The 21,249-nt window shown below is 40.3% G+C and overlaps 1 protein-coding gene across 1 annotated transcript in view; it reads left to right on the forward strand.

Annotated features, from left to right (window-relative positions):
• Window positions 1-21,249, forward strand: part of LOC124612431 (semaphorin-5A) — a 664,451-nt gene that overhangs the window by 395,300 nt on the left and 247,902 nt on the right. The window contains exon 3 of the mRNA XM_047140638.1: window positions 3,423-3,522. Within this exon, the coding sequence (XP_046996594.1) occupies window positions 3,423-3,522 (100 nt within the window). The remainder of the gene's footprint in view (window positions 1-3,422; window positions 3,523-21,249) is intronic.

Raw genomic sequence — 21,249 nt, forward strand, 5'->3', positions numbered from 1 at the left:
CCACTAGGTAGATCTTGGCCCTCATGACTTCGTGGAGGAGTCAATGTGGCCCGCGGACTAAAAAGTTTGGACACCCCTGCTTTAAAGCGTCGATATTCGCGAAGAGCAGCAGCGGTATTGCTGTTGTTTTGATAAAACAGATTTACGAGTAAAGCCCTGCTCACCTTGTCCAGACCCATGTTCAGCTATCTGCAACTGTAAAGCCTAGTTTACACGACGACATTGGGTTGCGCCACTCGTTGCGTGGAATGAGTTGCACGCAAGTGGTTTCATATATGGCTATAGACACGGCGACACCAGTATTCACTTCAGTTTCGTCGTTTTGTGGGTCCCTGGGTCGTGTCTGAAATTAAAGTTTTGGCAGCTGCCCGTCGTATGAGTTGTGTGGAGTTAAAGCTTGTTGCGTGGAATCGCTGCATAAGGCAAAAAAAAGAGAAACGTGTTTCGATTCGTGAATGGATGAAGAAAAGACGTCAGCTCGGTTGCTCAGCATCCTTTCTGAAATAATTTATAAGGGAAGATCCAAGAAGTTCTTTTAATTATCTTAGAATGTCACCAGAACTGTTTCTTCTAAACAGAGTTAGTTATGCGATAAGGAATAAAGGTACTGTAATGCATGAAGCACTGTCGCCAGAACTGAAATTACGTATCATATTACGTGCATTACATTCGAGAACACTCGGCATGCTATAAGATACGGTTTTAGTTGGTGACGACGCTATTTCATTAACACCAATAATTATTAACGTTAACAGTAATAATTATTAACATTAGCAACAATAATTATTCGAAGCAGGCCGCATTAAGAATTAGGTTAGTTAGGTTTAAATAGTTCTGAGTGCAGGGGACTGATGACCTCAGTGCTTAGAACCATAGGAACAATTTTTTCTGCTACGGTCGCAGGTTCGAATCCTGCCTCGGGCATGGATGTTTGTGATGTCTTTAGGTTAGTTAGGTTTAAGTAGTATTAAGTTCTAGGGGACTGATGACCTCAGATGTTAAGTCCCATAATGCTCGGAGCCATCTGAACCATTTTCAGATTCAGGGAGTTGACTTGGGCCTTATCTAGCAATACAGTCGCAGTAGGTGGTAGGTTTTTTGAGTAAAATCGATAGATAACGCTGGCACGCTACTCAGCGCTCAGCACAGACGGGTGGTCAGATACGTGGTCGGGTAATCCGAGGAATCAGTTAATCAAAGGTCGGGTAATCGAGGTTCGACGATAATGTTCTGCGGTAATGTCATTACTTCGTAGCATTACTGGTCATGATTAATAAATGAAGCTTATCAATAGTCTTCAGTAGCCGGCCGCTGTGGACGAGTGTTACTAGGCGCTCCAGTCCGGAACTGCGCTGCTGCTACGGTCGCAAGTTCGAATCCTGCCTCGGGCATGGATGTGTGTGATGTCCTTAGGTTAGTTAACCAGGGAAGACGAATGGAATATTCCAGAATTTGAAACACGAACAGCTGCTAGCATGAGTTTCTTAGAAGTAGATACCTTAGAGGTTGCGAAGCAACTCAAATCACTTGATACGGGCAAGTCTTCAGGTCCAGATTGTATACCGATTAGGTTCCTTTCAGATTACGCTGATACAAATAGCTCCCTACTTAGCAATCATATACAAACGCTCGCTCACCGATAGATCTGTACCTATAGATTGGAAAATTGCGCAGGTCGCACCAGTGTTTAAGAAGGGTAGTAGGAGTAATCCATTGAACTACAGACCTATATCACTGTCGTCGGTTTGCAGTAGGGTTTTGGAGCATATACTGTATTCAAACATTATGAATCACCTCGAAGGGAACGATCTATTGATACGTAATCAGCATGGTTTCAGAAAACATCGTTCTTGTGCAACGCAGCTCTTTATTCGCAAGAAGTAATGGCCGCTATCGACAGGGGATCTCAAGTTGATTCCGTATTTCTAGATTTCCGGAAAGCTTTTGACACCGTTCCTCACAAGCGGCTTCTAATCAAGCTGCGGGCCTATGGGGTATCGTCTCAGCTGTGCGACTGGATTCGTGATTTCCTGTCAGGAAGGTCGTCGTAGTTCGTAGTAATAGACGGCAAATCATCGAGTAAAACTGAAGTGATATCAGGTGTTCCCCAGGGAAGCGTCCTGGGACCTCTGCTGTTCCTGATCCATATAAATGACCTGGGCGACAATCTGAGCAGTTCTCTTAGGTTGTTCGCAGATGATGCTGTAATTTATCGTCTAGTAAGGTCATCCGAAGACCAGTATCAGTTGCAAAGCGATTTAGAAAAGATTGCTGTATGGTGTGGCAGGTGGGAGTTGACGCTAAATAACGAAAAGTGTGAGGTGATCCACATGAGTTCCAAAAGAAATCTGTTGGAATTCGATTACTCGATAAATAGTACAATTCTCAAGGCTGTCAATTCAACTAAGTACCTGGGTGTTAAAATTACGAACAACTTCATTTGGAAAGACCACATAGATAATATTGTGGGGAAGGCGAGCCAAAGGTTGCGTTTCATTGGCAGGACACTTAGAAGATGCAACAAGTCCACTAAAGAGACAGCTTACACTGCACTCGTTCGTCCTCTGTTAGAATATTGCTGCGCGGTGTGGGATCCTTACCAGGTGGGATTGGCGGAGGACATCGAAAGGGTGCATAAAAGGGCAGATCGTTTTGTATTATCACGTAATAGGGGAGAGAGTGTGGCAGATTTGATACGCGAGGTGGGATGAAAGTCATTAAAGCAAAGACGTTTTTCGTCGCGGCGAGATGTATTTACGAAATTTCAGTCACCAACTTTCTCTTCCGAATGCGAAAATATTTTGTTGAACCCAACCTACATAGGTAGGAATGATAATCAAAATAAAATAAGAGACATCAGAGCTCGAACAGAAAGGTTTAGGTGTTCGTTTTTCCCACGCGCTGTTCGGGAGTGGAATGGTAGAGAGATAGTATGATTGTGGTTCGATGAACCCTCTGCCAAGCACTTAAATGTGAATTGCAGAGTAATCATGTAGATGTAGATGTAGTTAGGTTTACGTAGTTCTAAGTCTAGTGGACTGATGACCTCAGATGTTAAGTCCCATAGTGCTTAGAGGCATAGTCTTCAGTATTATTTTGTAAGGAATTGTGCTTTATTTCCTCCACTCGTTTCCTTCCCGGAAAATAGATAGCTACCGCTCCAACCCCGCCCCCTTCCAGTCCCCCCCCCCCCCCTGTCCACCCTCCTCCCCCAGTTCAGATCTTGGCAACGCTCTTGCTGTGGATATTACGCCGAAACGTTCCCGCCAAGGATGCTCGACACGGCGTGTTGTCAACTTTACGCTCCACTGAAGGCTATTGCGAATGCCGCCACCGCGCCCGGTGCTTTATGAATCAGGTTTAAGGAGGTGTGTGTGTTTTGGCGTAGCTTGCGCGCTGACGGCCCGGCGTGTGTGTTGCAGACCTGCTGAGCGCGGCGGACCGGTTCAGCGACCCCGCGGGCCGCGACTTCTCGCAGCTGCTGTTCGACCCGGCGCGCCAGCAGCTCCTCGTGGGCGCCAGGTAAGGCCACACCTGTGTCCCTCGCCCCACACTCAAGGTCACCCACTTTTCATCACCGTTTTTTTCACTCGCCAACAGAAGGGTGGAGGCAGTAACTCGCAGAGGGAGGTCGCTCTAAAGTGATCGGCTGCCACCGGCATCCAACTGCTGCTACTGTTAGCTCGTATCATCGTTCTGCATCCCTTCACCTTTTAATATTTTTTGTTGGATCTAAAATATAAAAACCTCTCTCACACCGGCCTGATTTAGCTTCACTGATCAGGATAGTAAAAAACATGTGTATATTAAGGGAATTTTCATTCACAAAGGCTTATCACATTCACACAGTTCAATACTGTTCTATGCTGATTAAATTGAGCTTAACTTAAATTCCATAAGGCAGTGAAGCAATTTCGAAGTCTCGGTGCGACGAAAATTGTCAGTCGATCTCCTGAAAACATTTGTAATAATTATTAACTTTCGGTGATCCCTTGGGGAAGACCGGAGATCTGCTGGTAAGACCGTGTTAGCCTATTTATTGGAAGTAATAAACTGGATATCTTGAGCATACAAAACGGCGGGTTCGTCCAGTGTAAATCAGACGTTCCCCACTGATCCCGTGCAACACAGCGCAGTAAGCAGACACTGTCAATAATAATCAGTTAAATAATACGCGAACACACTTACTTTAGTTTAGTCCATGTATTAAATTCCTTCTCATACAGAATCTCATGAAGATGGCGACTAGCTCGACAATACATACATATACATCTTCGTTCTTTCACGGCTAATCGGCAAGATCTGAATCCTTCTTTTCATAAGAGAAAACATAGATAGCAGAGAAGCTATTCCATGGAGTAAATGGACGCTCCAAGGAATAATAGGGCTTGAAACTACTTTGCATTGATAATCATCGTATATTAAAGTTTAGGAATCGGTAAGATAAGACGAGATATGTACTGAGTTATATAATTTATAAAATTTCTGAAAATATCGCGGAGAGACCGCTGCAAGAGACATTACATCCTCCCACACTTCAAATAGCCAGCGGTATATATGTAAACACGGTTTTTAAATAAAGGTATTTCAAAATAAGAAAACATGGCCACTAAAAAGCATACAATAAACCTAGCTGATTTGATCCATTATAAATGGTTTTTGAAAGCCTGCGACTGTGGAAACAATAGGTTTGTTTATAAATAAATAAACTTTCTGCTACCAGTCCCGATTTTTCTTTATTTTACTTTTCGTAAGACGCGTTTCGAGAAATAATTCCCATTTTCAAGATCGTTTTTTGTGTGTATTAAGCCATTTCTTTTGATGTTGTCAGTGTGTGTGAGTCTGCTTAATTTCGTTGACTTTTACTGCATACATAAATTTCGCATCTAACTTCACAAAAAGAATTAATACCCAACTAAAAATCGCGTGTTTCTTATGTATTGCAGTAAAAGTCAACGAAATGAAGCAGACTCACACACAATGACAACATCAAAAGAAATGGCTTAATACACACAAAAAACGCACTTAAAAATGGGAATTATTTCTCGAAACGCGTCGTGCGAAAAGTAAACTAAAGAAAAATCGTGACTGGTAGCAGAAGATTTACTTATTTATAAGCAAACCTATAATAAACCTAGGAATAGCAAAGCATTTTCCATAGCACATAGCCAAAAGGGTAGGGTAGGGGCGGGGAGGGGGGGGAGCACTTAATGACAACCTTATAAAAATTTAAAAAAAACAATATTCGTCAGTTGTTGTTGATTTATATTAATAACGTACTTTTTAAAAAGGTGTCAATTTGTAAATGGGTTCCATAACCTGAAAATATCTTTTAGCTCACTCTTAACATATCGTCACACTTACAATACCAGCAGCAGGAGGAGAAGAATGAGGGTTAAGGGGGGCGGACTTTATGATCACCACAAAAATATTTTAAATTCAAATTTAGATCGTTATTGTTGACTTTTACTCCCAAAATACCCTTTAAAGAGATATTGATGTGTAAGTAACGACCGGAACCTGGAAACACTGGGTATGGCAGTCATTGGAGAAACATTATGTAAATTGAAGGTGGGGAAGGGAGAATGGAAAGGAAAGGAAAGAGAAGGAACTATCGATATCAGCTGTTTCGGAACTTCACGCGAAAGCAGCAGCGAAAAGTGAAAATTTGTGCCGGGCCTGGACTCAACGCAGGATCTCCCGCTTACTAGGCAGGTGTGTTAACCACTGCACCACCTGGACACACAGTTTATCGCAATGGCGCGGACTATGCCCGCGCACCTCCCGGCCGACCCACACTTCCACCGAGCGCTACCTATCCGCATTTCCCGTCCGTGTCCTCCATGCTCGCTACTTCGAGATTTCGACAGGAGGTCGAACGTAACTTTGCATTCGAACTGAAGGTTGTGGATTCATTGCTCATCGAGGCAAATGAACTGTATGAACGAGTGGTGTCTGTTCTTTTGGACATGTCCGAAAAAAATAGACACCACGCCTTCATATATCACTGCAGAAAGTGACATCTATTATTAGGGCTTAAATTCTTAAGTTACGTTTAAGTGAAAAATTTAAAACGTATAAAAATCTGTTAAAGAATTAATTAAAAACTATAAATATTTTTTCAGACCTTCAAAAAATAAAGTAATTGACTAGATTACAGAATTTTCGAAAGGTGTGGATAAAGTACCCCTTTACTACTCTAAATTAACGTTGTAATCGTGTGCCAGCGAAACTACAACTAGCGACAACTGGCGCATAGTTCCGTACACCTGGGGTCTGCCATTTACATAGGAGGAGCATGCTCTGAATAAATCAGGAGACTCCTGGCAATGGTTCGAGCCACGTATGTCAAGTTGACCAACGTCTGGAAAGGGGCACACACATTATATGCAACAGCAACCTGTGCTTGTCTGTTATTCTATCTTCTTGTCCCTGTACAGGAAGAAATATCAAAATATACGGCAGGAATTGGAAGTTTTTGTGTACCTGCGTATACTCCGAATATGGAGGAAGAAATACTGCACAAATTCTTCTAGTTCTTATGCTGCGACAGCTTATCTGTAGTGCTGGTAGTTGCCTTATGATTCCAGAAGCTGTGTAACTTAAATTGCAACTCCGGTGCTGTCTCACTAACCACGGGATTTGTATGTTTAAAACACTTGCCAGAACTATCAGCTACTGCATATCTTTTTTATCGCGCTGGCAGTCTTGAACTTCACTTTGACAAAAATTTTGCTGGATGGGAAATAACCTACCTTACATGGCGATAGTGTGTCGTTATCATTACAATTTTCAAAAAGCCAGCTGTTGTCTTGCATGACTTAAACGTTCGGAAATTGGGGCGGGCGACAGTTCACAGTATGACATAACGTGGAATCGTTTGCCTTGATGGGGATTAGATTTTCAGACCTTATTGTATCTTACACAGGAAATGCATTAAATTAAATGCATTGAATTAAATCATGCATTCAATTAAATCATGCATTCAATTAAATCATGCATTCAATTAAATCTCAAAGATAAAGATTTATTTTTAAAAATAGAATTGGAAAATATTAATATCACGATAGGAAAAAGCAACCGGTGATCGTAACATTCATCAGTGACGAACACGACTTGTCCTGAAGCGTAACTATCTCCATTTATTCGAAAGGTACAGTTGTTCCTCCTGTATTATGCTATTCGTTTTTTCCGACTGCAAATTCCTCTTCTGAATGATATCATAAAATAACAAGGAAAATCGAATCGGATATCTTCACTAAAGTTGTACCGAAAAAATTAATAGTATTTTAGGAAGTTTATCAGCGTCCTCTACCCATACCCTCAAGCGCAAATCGTAATTTCGTGGATCATTAATCTCTTTTTCGCGTTTATTTCGGGAACTGCCCACCGTGAAGCTGTAACGGTAGTTCTGATGAGCAGAAATGTTTACTGAAGACCGCTCGCGCGATTTTGAATTAAAACAGCGGTGTGTGTCGAAATGGCAACAAGTTGTCTGTTTTCGTTGCACAGACTTAACTTTGGAGTGTTTTGTTTGCAAGTTAGTAATACTAAATTTCGATATATCTTTATATACACTTTATATTACGCTGTACAGTGTAGAGTGTGACAATGTGTAACCTAGGTAAAAACAGCGGGAATGGTAAACTACCGCAACGGTGCGTTCGGGTTGTATCGGACAAAACGTATAGCATAAAAACTTAATTTTATGGTTTTTATCTTTGACAGGCAAGCATCGAGAAGTCCGAACATAAGTGGGATGAAAATAACTTGAAGGAAGCCGTAGAAAAAGTCAGACTTCTTGACGATCAGAGAAGCTAGCAAGAAATACTGTTCCAAAAAGTGCATTAGGAGATATGTTTTAAGATTTACAAGGAGGTGGCCATAAAACATTCAGTAATGAACAGAAATCTGTATCGTAAGACCGTCTTAAAATTTTAGATAGCCAACTTATGTCTTTGAGTAAAGAAGAGGTCTTAAATCTATAGTACAAATATGCAGAGCGATTGAAAATAAATCATTGGTTTAATAAGACAAAAATGAAAGCGGGTTATGGCTTCTGCTATGTTTTTATGAAAAGACACGAAGTCGTAAGTCTTAAGCTATAGCCGTATGAGCTCCAATTAAAACTTTTTTGTAACAAAAATGACTTCTTTACGAATTAAAATTTTGTGTCCCATACAACCCTCGAAAATTTTAAACGACCAAAATGTAAAGGGCGGAAAAACATAAAAAAAATCAACTGACATATATCTTTATGAGCTCGACTGTTATCGTTTAACATGAAGAATGATCCAATACTGACTCCCTCGCCCTTAATTCTCTGTCTGCAGAGAAGTTTAACTGATTTAAAAGGTTGGGGTTGTGGTTGTTTGGGGGAGGAGACCAAACAGCGAGGTCATCAGATTAGGGAAGGAAGTTGACCGTGCCCTTTCAAAGGAACCATCCCGGCATTTACCTGGAGCGATTGAGGGAAATCACGTTAAACCTAAATCAGGATGGCCGGACGCGGTATTGAACCGTTGTCCTCCCGAATGCGAGTCCAGTGTGCTAACCACTGCGCCACCTCGCTCATGTGCAGAGAACAATGTTGCAGTTAGCAATATTCTCCGTGTAACTACAGATATGTGGAAGTTTTTGCGCTAGTGAATGACACAGCTTTCTAATTAAAGCTCATTACTGTGTGAGGGCGTCGTAGAGAAACGTGTGTGCGAATGTGGTAACGACAGCAGCGGTTTAACAACTGCCAATTTGCAGAGTTCGGCTCTGGTGATGAGTACTATGCGCACAGTGTCACTAGCAGTTAGGTGCAAGCCTTTCACTTTTACGCCTGAAAACGACAGTCACGAACACCGTTTATATCAGACTTAACAGCGGTTACTGTTATTGCTTTGTGAAACCATCCGGGTAACAAGTTACCATGTGCTTTCCTAACTTTCTGTGGCGCCTGGGAACAAGGATATTAAAAGCAATGAAGACTGTCATTGACACCCTCTTAACAAATCGTAATTTATAAACAGTTCTCTGCAACAACATCTCACTTACGTCTGCAGCGTTTTTACAGCTGGGAAATCTTGTTCAACTTTAGGGCAATTATACTTGAACTTGTGCGTCGTACCTTTCTTGAAGCCTGAAAAAATTTAGGGATTTAAGAAAATGTTATGGACATTCTTTTAATGAGGTGTACGGACATTTTTCGCACTCAAAACAACACATATGTCCTCATAAGGTAGATTCATATATAATAGGAATGGCGGTCAAATGGCTTTTATACGTTGAATTTTTGTAGTCCTCATTTGCGTGTTATATTACGGTATGTTGATAATTTTTACTTTGGGACCTTCTAATTACAACCGAATGAAACACAGTTTTCGTGCCATACGCGTTTGCCTTTATTTTTTGCAAAGCATCTTCAGTGGCCTGTAATGTGTACATATTTTTGTTTATAGTATTTGGTTTATATTTTGTGACTATATATATATATATATATATATATATATATATATATATATATATATATATATAAAGTTAAAAACAGTTCTGGTAGTTGGCTTGTCTATGTCGTAGTAATAACTTAAAATTACCATTTCTCACAAAGAAAGAGCTCCAGTAAACAAAAAATACTGATGATCGTAACGGTCTCTTACTTTTCTTTTTCAATACAGGACGCGGCGGTTCTTTACTGTTCAAATGTGGCAACTGAGAAGGCCAGTGAATTCTGTTATTTGATCTTCAAGCTCATGAAATCATTGTAGAAGAATATGACGACATCAGTGGCGCATTCTGGAGATGTACTACGTTTCACACTCTCACAGCCAATCGCCGAGTCTGTCCTGGAATGCCAGTGTTATTGAGATTGAATGCAGTCGAAACTATCTCTACCCACATAGTCAAAATAAGAGTCCAAAGTCAAAACTACAGAAAAAAAGTATCTCTTTTTCTGGACGTGCAAGTATGTGCATTTTACTCCGCAGGAGTTCCTCGCTTGGCAGAGCATTGAAGTCTCTTTTTCTTAACAGGTCTTCTATTATGTCACATAATTGCGTCGCGTAGTGTAAGGTCACGTACGGTTACGCAGCTGTATCACACAATGGAAGAACAGCAAGAACAGAGATTAAGTCGCAGTTGACACTGTGGCGGTTAGGGATGTCGTTAGTCTGCATTTTTACGAGAGCTTCCCAAGTTCCAGGTTCACTGAGAGTATATTGGAACTTACACTCTGTTGACTGATTCACGTTTTCGTCTCAAATACACAATTACGGGAAGCGAGAATAAATATATATGTTAAATATGAAGAGATACACTCGTAGCAAATTACAATGAATGTACCAATTAAATCGAAACAACTCAGTGTATCTCTGATGAACTAAATGCTTAAAGATGTAGAATACTACAGTTATGCCTTATTGACCTAGCCCTCGCAACCAGGGTCTTAAACTAATATGTTGACAGAATGTTGTAAAATATAGAAACAGTGTTGACTCTGAATCTCTGAATACATCATTCATAGAACAACTTTTGAAACAAGAACTGTCTGTGCTTCTCTATTCGAAAAGTATTATTCGGCAGATATCGTAGGGACAAATGTTTCCATCCATTTTATTTTCATTTGCCGACCAATGTGTCGGCTAAAGCTGAATTGTGTCTAAATTATTTTACTGTATTGTCCAGCCTCAGACGGTATACAAACAATGTCAGTAGCAAGAGTTCAAGTATTTGACGCCATTCTTACTCAGTTGCTACCTCAGTTATAAGGGGTGATCAAATAATTTCCATTCTAAGGCTGTACAGACCAGAACATGTAAACTAAGCAGGGAAAATCGTCCTGAGCGTTGAGGCAGTCATCCCACCGACACACCAGGTTGAAGATGCGTCTCTGCTAAAACACCGTGTCTGTGCTGCTGCGTGAAGAAGTCCGTAGCAGCCTGTTGCATATCGTCGTCCGACAGGAATTGTCGACCCTTCGAGGCCTTTTTTTAAGGGAGCGGAGGCGTTATAATTACGTGGGGATTTGCGATACAGGGACGAGCGTTATCATGAAGCAGCAGCGCCCCTTGTCGCACGGAACTTGGCGCACCATTCCACAATGGTGGTTTCCGACAGAGATGTTGCATATCTACCGATGTTTGTCCTTCAGCAAGCAAGAAAAGAATACCAGCAGTATGGTCTGTTTGGACGCATTTGGTAATAATGTCACCATAGTTCACGTTTCCGCATTTACCGCAATCGCGTCGGATAGACATTAATACCACACTGATCCCTGATCTACATGTCGGAGCTTATATACCCAGATCAGAGTCGCGCTACGTTGTATATATGCTGCAGCTACACCACAAACGGAAAATTTTTGATCGTCCCTTGTATGTTATCGTTTTAATAATAAAAATCACGTCTTCTGCAAGTGAATGTTTAGTTTTTTTCCAAGCGAATATGTTTCACCCGTAAGGTATCATCACCATAATGTAAAGGAAATTATTTATTTACACATTTTTAGTGGGAGATCTGTAGTGTTTCTTGGCAGCACATTTCAATACGTGGTTTGATTTATCACTTATTCTCAATTTTATATTCTTTTCGTGTATCCACTGGTTCTTCTGTAAGCACAAGAGCCACACAGTACAGGTTTCATACATTTCACTGTACACAACCCTTCCTGTTGTAAGTGTTCACTTGCTGTAGGGTTGACTGAGAGATCATGGGAGTTGAGCTGTAAAGAAGTGAAATACGTTCTCCTACAAACAAAATAAACGTTGTTCTGAAAGACGGATATTTTTTATCTATATGATAAAAATTTAGATCAACACCAGTTTAGGCTCATTAACAAGTCACCAAACGATGATCTGAATACCTTACCTAGTAACTCATCATAGTACAACAGAAGATGCCAAATGTTCAAACGTGTGTGAATGTCTAAGGGACCAAACTGCAGAGGTCATCGGTCCCTAGACTCAGACGCTACTTAAACTAACTTATGCTAAGAACAACACACACACCCATGCCTGAGGGAGGACTCGAGCCTCCTATGGGAGGGGCCGTGCAGCAGAAGATGCCACATTGTAAGCACTCTCCTCACCTGTTCAATTGAAGACATGTGCGGAAAAGTGGGCTAACCCTCAAATGTAAAAACGTAAGTGTTTCCATCTGTTGCTGGGCATGGGTTGGTCTCACCCTTAAATATTACATAGGTTGGAAACCAATGTCAATTTAGATAGTTCCCGTACTCAGCAACAGATGGCAACACTTATCTCCAAGATTTTACATTTGAGGGTTGGCCCATCTTTCTGCACATGTCTTAGTTGAACTGTGTGTGGTTCCCATGGAACATATTGAAGTCATCCGATAACTTACTTAGAAGTCGCAACCGTTAATGATAATATTTGTGTGACGCTAACACTGAAACGTCCCCTTTGAACAATTTTACATGACTGTGCTTAACCTGACACACAATATTTTTAGCGCAACGCAATCTGACTTTCAAAACTCCCTACTAAAGAATGGCCCTGACAAACATTAAACTATACCTTTCACAAATCACTTACCTCACAAAAATCTTCGCTGCTCAAGCTACTGCAATACAGCAAGCGCCACTACTGCCAGCTAAATAAAAGATTCAAACTACTGAAGGCACTAACTACTGATAGGGGTAGTTAGCAAATGAAAGATATTAATAGAGAGCAAACAATGTATTTACCTTAATATCATCACAAATCATAATATATATATATCAGTTCATGACAAACTGCAAAGCTCCGCCATCTCTCTCCCCACATCCACCACTGCTGGCGGCTCACCTCCAACTGCGCAACGCTACGCGCTGTTCACAGCCAGCTGCCTAACACTACAATGGCGAGTATTACAACAATGCAAAGCAGCCACAGACTGCACACAGCACAGCCAGTGATTTTCATATTGAGCGCTACGTAACGTTGCCAATAAGAAAACATAAACAGCCTACTTACATAGAGAAAACATAATCAGCCTACTTACATAGAGAAAACATAAACAGCCTACTTACATAGCCCCCATGCTCCCCACAAAAATTTTTACAAATTGGATGGGGTAGTGGCCAGTACAGATTTGAAAAAATTTTTCATAATTACAATAACAAAGAAATCAAATGCACACACTTATTGATATTATGTTGGTCAAAAGCTAAAATTGTCTCACAGACCATAAAGACAGTCCTAATCGTACATCATAACAGTAATTACAGTTTTTTTTTTCACAAAGTCTCATTAGTAAAAGAAATTGCACACAGAAGTAGTGGATTTCCATGCAGTCTTGAAGAAGTAGTGTTGTCCTTCTAACGGAAAGACAGTGCTGACTCTTGACATGCTGACAGATAACGGGCCACAACAGAGCAAACCCACAGCAGAGTCAGTCGTAGTTTGGAAGAATATTGGTAGGTAGGTCATCACAGAGCAGACCCACTGTAGTCCTGGTAGAGAGTATGGTATTGGTGGGCCATCAGAGGTGCAGACCCACTCTAGTCCTTGTAGAGATAATGGTATTGATGGATCATCAAAGATGTAGACCCACTGTAGTCCTTGTAGAGATAGCCAGCAGCCATCTGTTGTGACTGTGCAGGTGCACAATCACCATTGAAGAGTCTTGCGGATAATATAGCAAGTCCATAAACCATCACTTGTGCACTCACAAAGTTTTTGGAATTGTCCTTAGAACCAGCAATGCTGTTATCCAGTCCCTTGCAGAATTATTAACAAACGTGCAAACACTAACAGTCCCTACTTCTCACATATTGTCCATGTACTATGACCAACAGAAACGTGTGCAGTGAAATGTAACTTACATGTTAATAATATCATGAACTGGTGACAATTACAATTTTATAACATAAGAATACAATAACAAAGGTACAAAATACATTATTAAAAACATAACAATACAGATAACATTTGTAGTAAAACAGGCTTTACAAAAGAATAGAAATAAACATATACATCAATGTTACAGGAATTATGACATAAGTACATACATAGATCAGAATAATTATTGAAACATCAACTTTACACATGAGCATTAAAACAAAACAATAAACAATGTCTAAACATCTTTACAAAGTAAATAACACATTATTAATGCCAATTGTATTTGAGGATAACAGTATTCCTCATCATAGTGAATGTAGCTTAATATTAAAAGAAAAAATTCTATGAAATTACACAGAGACAGGAAGAAAACAAATACACAAGGGTACACACACACATAGTGGGATAACACCAATAGGAAAGGACAGGGTTCGTTTTCAGTGTAACATTTGGTACTGCAGTCCAACCCAAAACTTCATACATCTTTCCTCTTATTTCATCCTTTGTTTCCACCAAAAAAATCCTATCCAAGCATGCTTTCTGTATTCTGTTCATATTTCTTTCAAAATAATTATTTCTGATTGTACAATACTCATTTGGGCCCAAATCCTTTTTATATAACTTCGCAATGCATTCTTTACCTATTCTCCATAGTCAGTTTCTCATATAGTCTACCCCCTCTTAAGCAAACTTAAATCTACTGAGCTCAGATGCTAAACTAAGGAACGAGGCAATGCAGCAGCACAAAACAATTAATATAAACAGCAATGAAAAAAATGGAAAATTGCAAAGCAAGCTACAGTATAAATTAGCAAAAGTCAAATTCAATAACACTATGCCTGGCAAACAGCAGCAACTTATACCTAAACATGACATAGCGCAAGCAGAAAAAATATTACACTAAAATGGCCATGTCTAATACCTATGTCACATCTTAACATTAGAGTGATGCATCACAATTTATTCTACAAAAGAAATTACCAAGTACTTGAAAAGAAAATTATGTGTTACTGTTACTAGATCCTTCTTATTGTTCTTTCCTTTCCAAGTGCTCCTTTTTTAAAGAATGTGGATCATAAAATAATTATTTAATAGATCTGTTGACAGAAAGTGTTCACATTAGCAAATGCATTTTATTTTATAAAAGCAATGCTGCAACACAGCTGGAAAACAGATGTCAAATGAAATAAGCAACTATGAAAAGCAAAGCATAAAAATATCATTCAGTAGTCATGTGACATTTCATAAGTTAGTAGCTCTCAACTCTCGTAGAAAGACGCTTGTCGTAATCAAGTGTGCAGATGTACGAATATTTCCCATCAATTCATAAGCATTTCAGTAATTAGCACAAAGTGCGAGTAATCATATGTTTTCAAGTAACAAGGGTGTCGCATTAGCGATGAAAGGCACACCCTAATGGCTTGTTCTCCAGGTGTCTGACACAGCTGGGTGCCTGCGACGCATTACGTGCAGGTGGTCACTTAACTTTCGTACGGAAATATTTACGACAGGAGATTCTGCTACCGTGGTAGTCTCACATAGAAATATTTCACAGGTCAAGAATTAGCGTTGCAAATCTGTAGAAACAAAATGCTATTGATATAACAGTGTCCAAAAAATTTTCGTCTGCATTGTAATACATTCATGCATATACACACACATTTCATAACTCTTAAAGTACGATTCTTGGTTTCCAACAACCTTTTCAGAAATCAGAGTCCCTAACCCCTACTCCTTATTCCTTACCTTATTACACATATACATATTCATATTCATCAACACGTCTTCAATATTTCATCATAATAGCTACATAGCATAATCAGATTCCTCATATAGCATCAGCTTATTTATCATAAACATACCTCAACAGCATAGTACACATCGTCGTCGTAATAATAACATCATAACACTTCAGTCAACTCTTAAAATCGTCGTAACTTCCTCCAAAAATTTCAAAACGTAAAAAGAATCCTCTGCTCATTTAAATAATGTCATCTACCTCAAACGTACTTTAAAAATCATGAATCCATACCAAATACATCATTCAAAGCTCTCATAGTATCACAATGGTTCCAAAAAAATATGAACAGTTTCACAAAGTACAGACAAAATACAGTTTCATAAGTGTGAAGTTATCCAGCTGTGTAATTACGTAAACATCTGTCACTGATATAGTAAAAACGTTTGTCTGTCTCAGTTAAATGATCAGATAGCTGTGTAATTATGTGTTGGAGAAATATGGTACCGATGTGTAAAGTTGTATAAGCAAATACCATATTAGCTAGGGTTCCTTGTGGTTGCCACACACATGGTACACAAAGTAAGCGTGTACCCCCCTGAGGATAAATGTAATTATGCCCTCAGGTGTTACAAATTACAGCAATGGAATGAAATGTATCACGGAAAACTTTCTTTGTAATTAAAAAATCTTTAAAAATAAATGTTTCAAGTACAAAATTAATCACTCAAATACGTGTACTGTAGCGCTAAATGTGCGTCTTGTTGCAACATAATCTGTGTGGAAGTGTCGTAGTTATCGTCCTCTGAAAGCTAAGTTCTGCAGAAGCCAATGTACTTACCTCATGATAAACAAAAGTGAAATGCTTTGCGTAGAGATATCTTAGTTATTACGCTTATTGTTGTGATGATGAAAGTACTGTGCTGTAACGTATTGTTGTGCTATGGAAAAGGCTGTCTCCTTGTAGCTATACCACAAAAGTTACTAATAAAACATGTTTTGATTTCCAGAAGAATTCAGAAAACTGTGCAGATATAAAACAGATACACCGCAAAAGCAACATTGTAAATTGTCACTCATTAGTAGCGTCGTGATAAAAATCGTGTAGCTGTCACATAAACTAACCTCTGTGTCATCTGGTATCTCTCAGAAAGCACTTTAAATTCAGAATGTATTTTCAAATAAACCAAAATGTTGCATTAAAATCTCATTAGCAGTACTGGTAAATGTTCTAAGTATGTGAGCCTTATAGTCGTTACGTAATCGTGCAACAAACAAGCAAGAATGTACACACACAATAACACTGTGACGTCTGTTTACTATAACAATGCATTCGTCATTTCTGTTTAAATAAGTTCTCTTGGTTCTTGATTGGATATTTAACTTCAAACATTGTTGCATGGTAACAGTTTCTAAAGCATACTAGTAACGTGAAGTGAAACGTTTTATGGCAAAGACAAAGTTAAAAGGCAGATTATCTGTCAATAAATGGTTTTACATGAGAAATGTGGTGTAAACCTTTACTCTTCCTAGTACGCAGAGTTTCAACTTCAACGCAATTATCATGTGGTATACGTCGGTAAAGAATACTGGAATTTTTCTCAAGGTTAGCTTCTATGTTATTTTTCTCTGAGCCAGCCGGCGCACGTGGGTGCCTGCGGCGCGAGTCATTGTCTGTCTCTTTGTTGCTGCGCGTCGTTACTGGGATTAGGAGGCCTAACTTCCACAAATTCGCCTTGCCGAGAGGGCCCAGCTCTGTTTAAAGCTCGCCAGTTCTGATGCAATTGACGTCTGTCGTTATGATCATATCGTCTGTCGTCATGTCGGTAGATTCCATAGTTTCTTCCTTGTCGGTCACGTGGTGGAGAATTTCTCCCTGAATCGTAACTCCGCGCTGAACTGTTGCGTCTGAAGTTATTCTGTCTCCCTTGATAGTATTTATTTTGGTTCCCGTATTGTCTGTTTATCTTATTGTCTCTGTGATAGTCATTACCACGGAGAGGTGATCTTTCCCTGTTACTACTCTGCCAACGGTTGTCATACGGGTGGTGTCTGATTTGGTCACGATTTGCGTTGTAAGAATAGCCTTGTCGTGTCCAGTTATTGTTTCTGTCGTCACGGAATTGTGACGTATGTGACCTGTAGTGATTGTTTTCCTGTTTTCGCATCCGGCGACTGTCAGTGTCAATTTCTAATTCTTGTAAGAGTCCCTGAAATGCTTCAATGTCGTCTTTGCAACGTCCTGCCAAAATAATATGTCGTAAATGTTCAGGCAGTTTGATTAAGCAAATGCGGATGAGTTCTGAGGGGCTGTATGGGTTTGAAAGATACTGATTCTTATGCAACATGTCTTCAAAATATTTCATAAGACTGGAAAATTCAGATTGTTCGAAACGTTTCATCATTATGATGCTATGTTTTACACGGTCTTGTGTGGCTTGAGACCAATATGCTGAGAGGAAGGCATGGTAAAACTCTCCTTCACTGTGGCAATCGTGAATTACCGATCGCATTCTTACAGCTGGTTCATTCTCTAAGTAGCCACACATAAATTCTAATCTGTGTTCCAACGACCAGTTGGGAGGAAAACAATGAGAGAATTGATGGAGCCATGCTTGTGGATGAATGTCGTTGCCAGAATTCTTAAATGTTTTGAATTTACGTGTAGTAATGAACAGCTTATAGTCAAAATCATCATGTCGGCGAGTCGCATATCGGTCATTGTTAGGTCGTGTCGGCCGTTCCATCTCAAAATTCGGTGCACATTGCCAATTTCTTTCATAACTTCCGAAATGCCCTGTGTTATTATTTTGCGGCTTTTCTGTGTTTCTAAGTCCCTCTTCCCGTGTTGGAGCGCGAGTGTCTTCTGAAATACGTAATTCTTGTATTACCTGTGTCAGCTGATCTTGTACTTCCCGGATTTCTCTTTGGTGTTGCGTATCAATTTGATTCAGATTTTGTTTCAGTTTCCTAATTTGTGCGTTCTGTTCTGTGTCATTAAAGACTACCGGTTTTGCGTCATTCAGATTATCATCTACCTTCGCAGATAAATTATTTAGCTGATCCGAAAGTTCAACTACTTTCTCTGATAATGAACACATTTCCTCAGTGTGTTTTTCTGAACCAAGTTTCAGAGTGTCCATTTGTGTTGAAATCGAATCTACTGTGTCCTTTAAGTTATCCTGAGTTTTTGCAAGTTGCGTAACCGAATCGGTAGATGCAACTGAGTCAATTTTAGCTTGCAAGGTGTTGTGATTTTCATGAACAATAGTTTGCAGTTCTTTTATAGCTGCTTCATGATTCTGTAATGCATTTTCATGACGCGAAAAAATAGGTTGAAAATGCTCACAAATTTGAGTTTTTACGTCATTACAGACTTTTTGACATTTCGATTCAATGTTATGTAACTCAGCAGTTAAATCCTCACGTGTTTGTTCGAGAGTTTGTTCCAATGAGTCTAACTTTTTGAGATTTTGTTCCACTGTGTCTAACTGTTGCTGTGTTTGTCTCTGGTGTTGTTCCATTGTGTCTAACTTTTCAAGCTTTTGCTGTGTTTGTCTCTGATTTTGTTCCATTTGTTGCATTAATTGCAATAATAATGTATTAGTGTCTGGAATCTGTTTCTCTGCGCTTTTCGGCAGTGCATTTGCACCGGCAACATTCACATTTTGACAAGCAGAAAATGCGTCTTGACTTATTTGAGAAAACGGTGATAACCCAAAACCTGAATCTACAGTATTTGCGAAATTGTGTCCTGTCATTTCGGATTCCTGAGGCGAGCTGTTGCCGACCGATCGATCGATAATGCTTCCCTGTTCACTACCTGTTTCACTGTCTGCACTATTGTTTGCAGCCCGCTCCATTTCCCTATTCACAATTACCAAATTACTACTTTGAACATCAGTTAATTCATTACTCTGCGGCGCTAACACACTGCCTTCGTCTTCACTGTCATTTCTCAGTTTACTTTGGAGCCTAGTATTACGTTTTTCACACGCCATTATTGTCACAGTATTTCACACGACAACACAGAAAAACACAATTTGAAGATCAAAAATAAGAGAACACATTAACATAGCACTGAAAATAATATCTAGTTAATTGCAGCTGCGAAATACTTGGTGCAAATCTACATGCATGCCACAACTGTTTTACTGTACAACAATGAAAGACTGCAACTACAAAGGAGATTTTCTCTACAATTACGCGCTAGCAATAAACAAAATCTACACTAATTACACAAACTACAAGAAAAAATCAGAAGATTCCAGTGAGGTATCCTAGGCTAAGGGTCGACATATGAAGCGTCCACTTTGAACAATTTTACATGACTGTGCTTAACCTGACACACAATATTTTTAGCGCAACGCAATCTGACTTTCAAAACTCCCTACTAAAGAATGGCCCTGACAAACATTAAACTATACCTTTCACAAATCACTTACCTCACAAAAATCTTCGCTGCTCAAGCTACTGCAATACAGCGAGCGCCACTACTGCCAGCTAAATAAAAGATTCAAACTACTGAAGGCACTAACTACTGATAGGGGTAGTTAGCAAATGAAAGATATTAATAGAGAGCAAACAATGTATTTACCTTAATATCATCACAAATCATAATATATATATATCAGTTCATGACAAACTGCAAAGCTCCGCCATCTCTCTCCCCACATCCACCACTGCTGGCGGCTCACCTCCAACTGCGCAACGCTACGCGCTGTTCACAGCCAGCTGCCTAACACTACAATGGCGAGTATTACAACAATGCAAAGCAGCCACAGACTGCACACAGCACAGCCAGTGATTTTCATATTGAGCGCTACGTAACGTTGCCAATAAGAAAACATAAACAGCCTACTTACATAGAGAAAACATAATCAGCCTACTTACATAGAGAAAACATAAACAGCCTACTTACAACACAATATACGATTTTCGTTATGACACGGCTCCCCCAACGCAATATTCTTTCTCTACAACTACGTCTATATCTCAACAGATCCTCGAGCGCTATGCACTCCGCCTCGCCTTCCGTATACGCCTCCCGTCCCCCATGTGAATCCTCTATGGCCTGACTCCTTTCACCCATATGCTCCTATTCCTCGAACACGTCCGCATCCTCTACAGCTCCTGCCAACTTGATCCCCCTCATCCCCTGGTTGTTCCTCTCCTCTCCAACTCCCCCCCCCCCCCCGCTGCCGCGCCATCACCATTGTGTCCCCCCTACCCTCCACCTCTACAGCCTTCATCTCTTTTCCCGAGGTGGCTTCCGTCAACTCCCCCTCCGGATGATGCCTTCTCTCCCTCCATTTATCCCTCTTATCAACTATGATCCTCATTTCCCCTTCCTCCCTCTGTCCTTTTCCCGGGCTCCCTGCCCCTTCCATCCTGTTTTTTTTTTTTTCTCCATCTACCCTCTCTTTGACTCCTTTCTCTCTCCCAAGTCCTTTTACTTTCCTCTCCACTGCCTACCCTGCTCCTTCTCGCATCCGTCCTGCCCCCCTCCCCTTTCTCGGTGCCCTCTCCTTCGGCTGCACCCCCTTTCCCCCTCATCTGTCCGGGTCCTCCCCCCCCCCCCCCCCCCCCCCGATACCCCTATGCCTTCATACACTCTAGTGCAGAGTTTTCCGTGAGTGTTCAGTGTTGTGCGTCCCCATTTTAAAGCGTTGCTAACAGAAA

This window comes from Schistocerca americana, chromosome 4, assembly GCF_021461395.2.
Source record: "Schistocerca americana isolate TAMUIC-IGC-003095 chromosome 4, iqSchAmer2.1, whole genome shotgun sequence".
Lineage (NCBI taxonomy): Eukaryota > Metazoa > Arthropoda > Insecta > Orthoptera > Acrididae > Schistocerca > Schistocerca americana.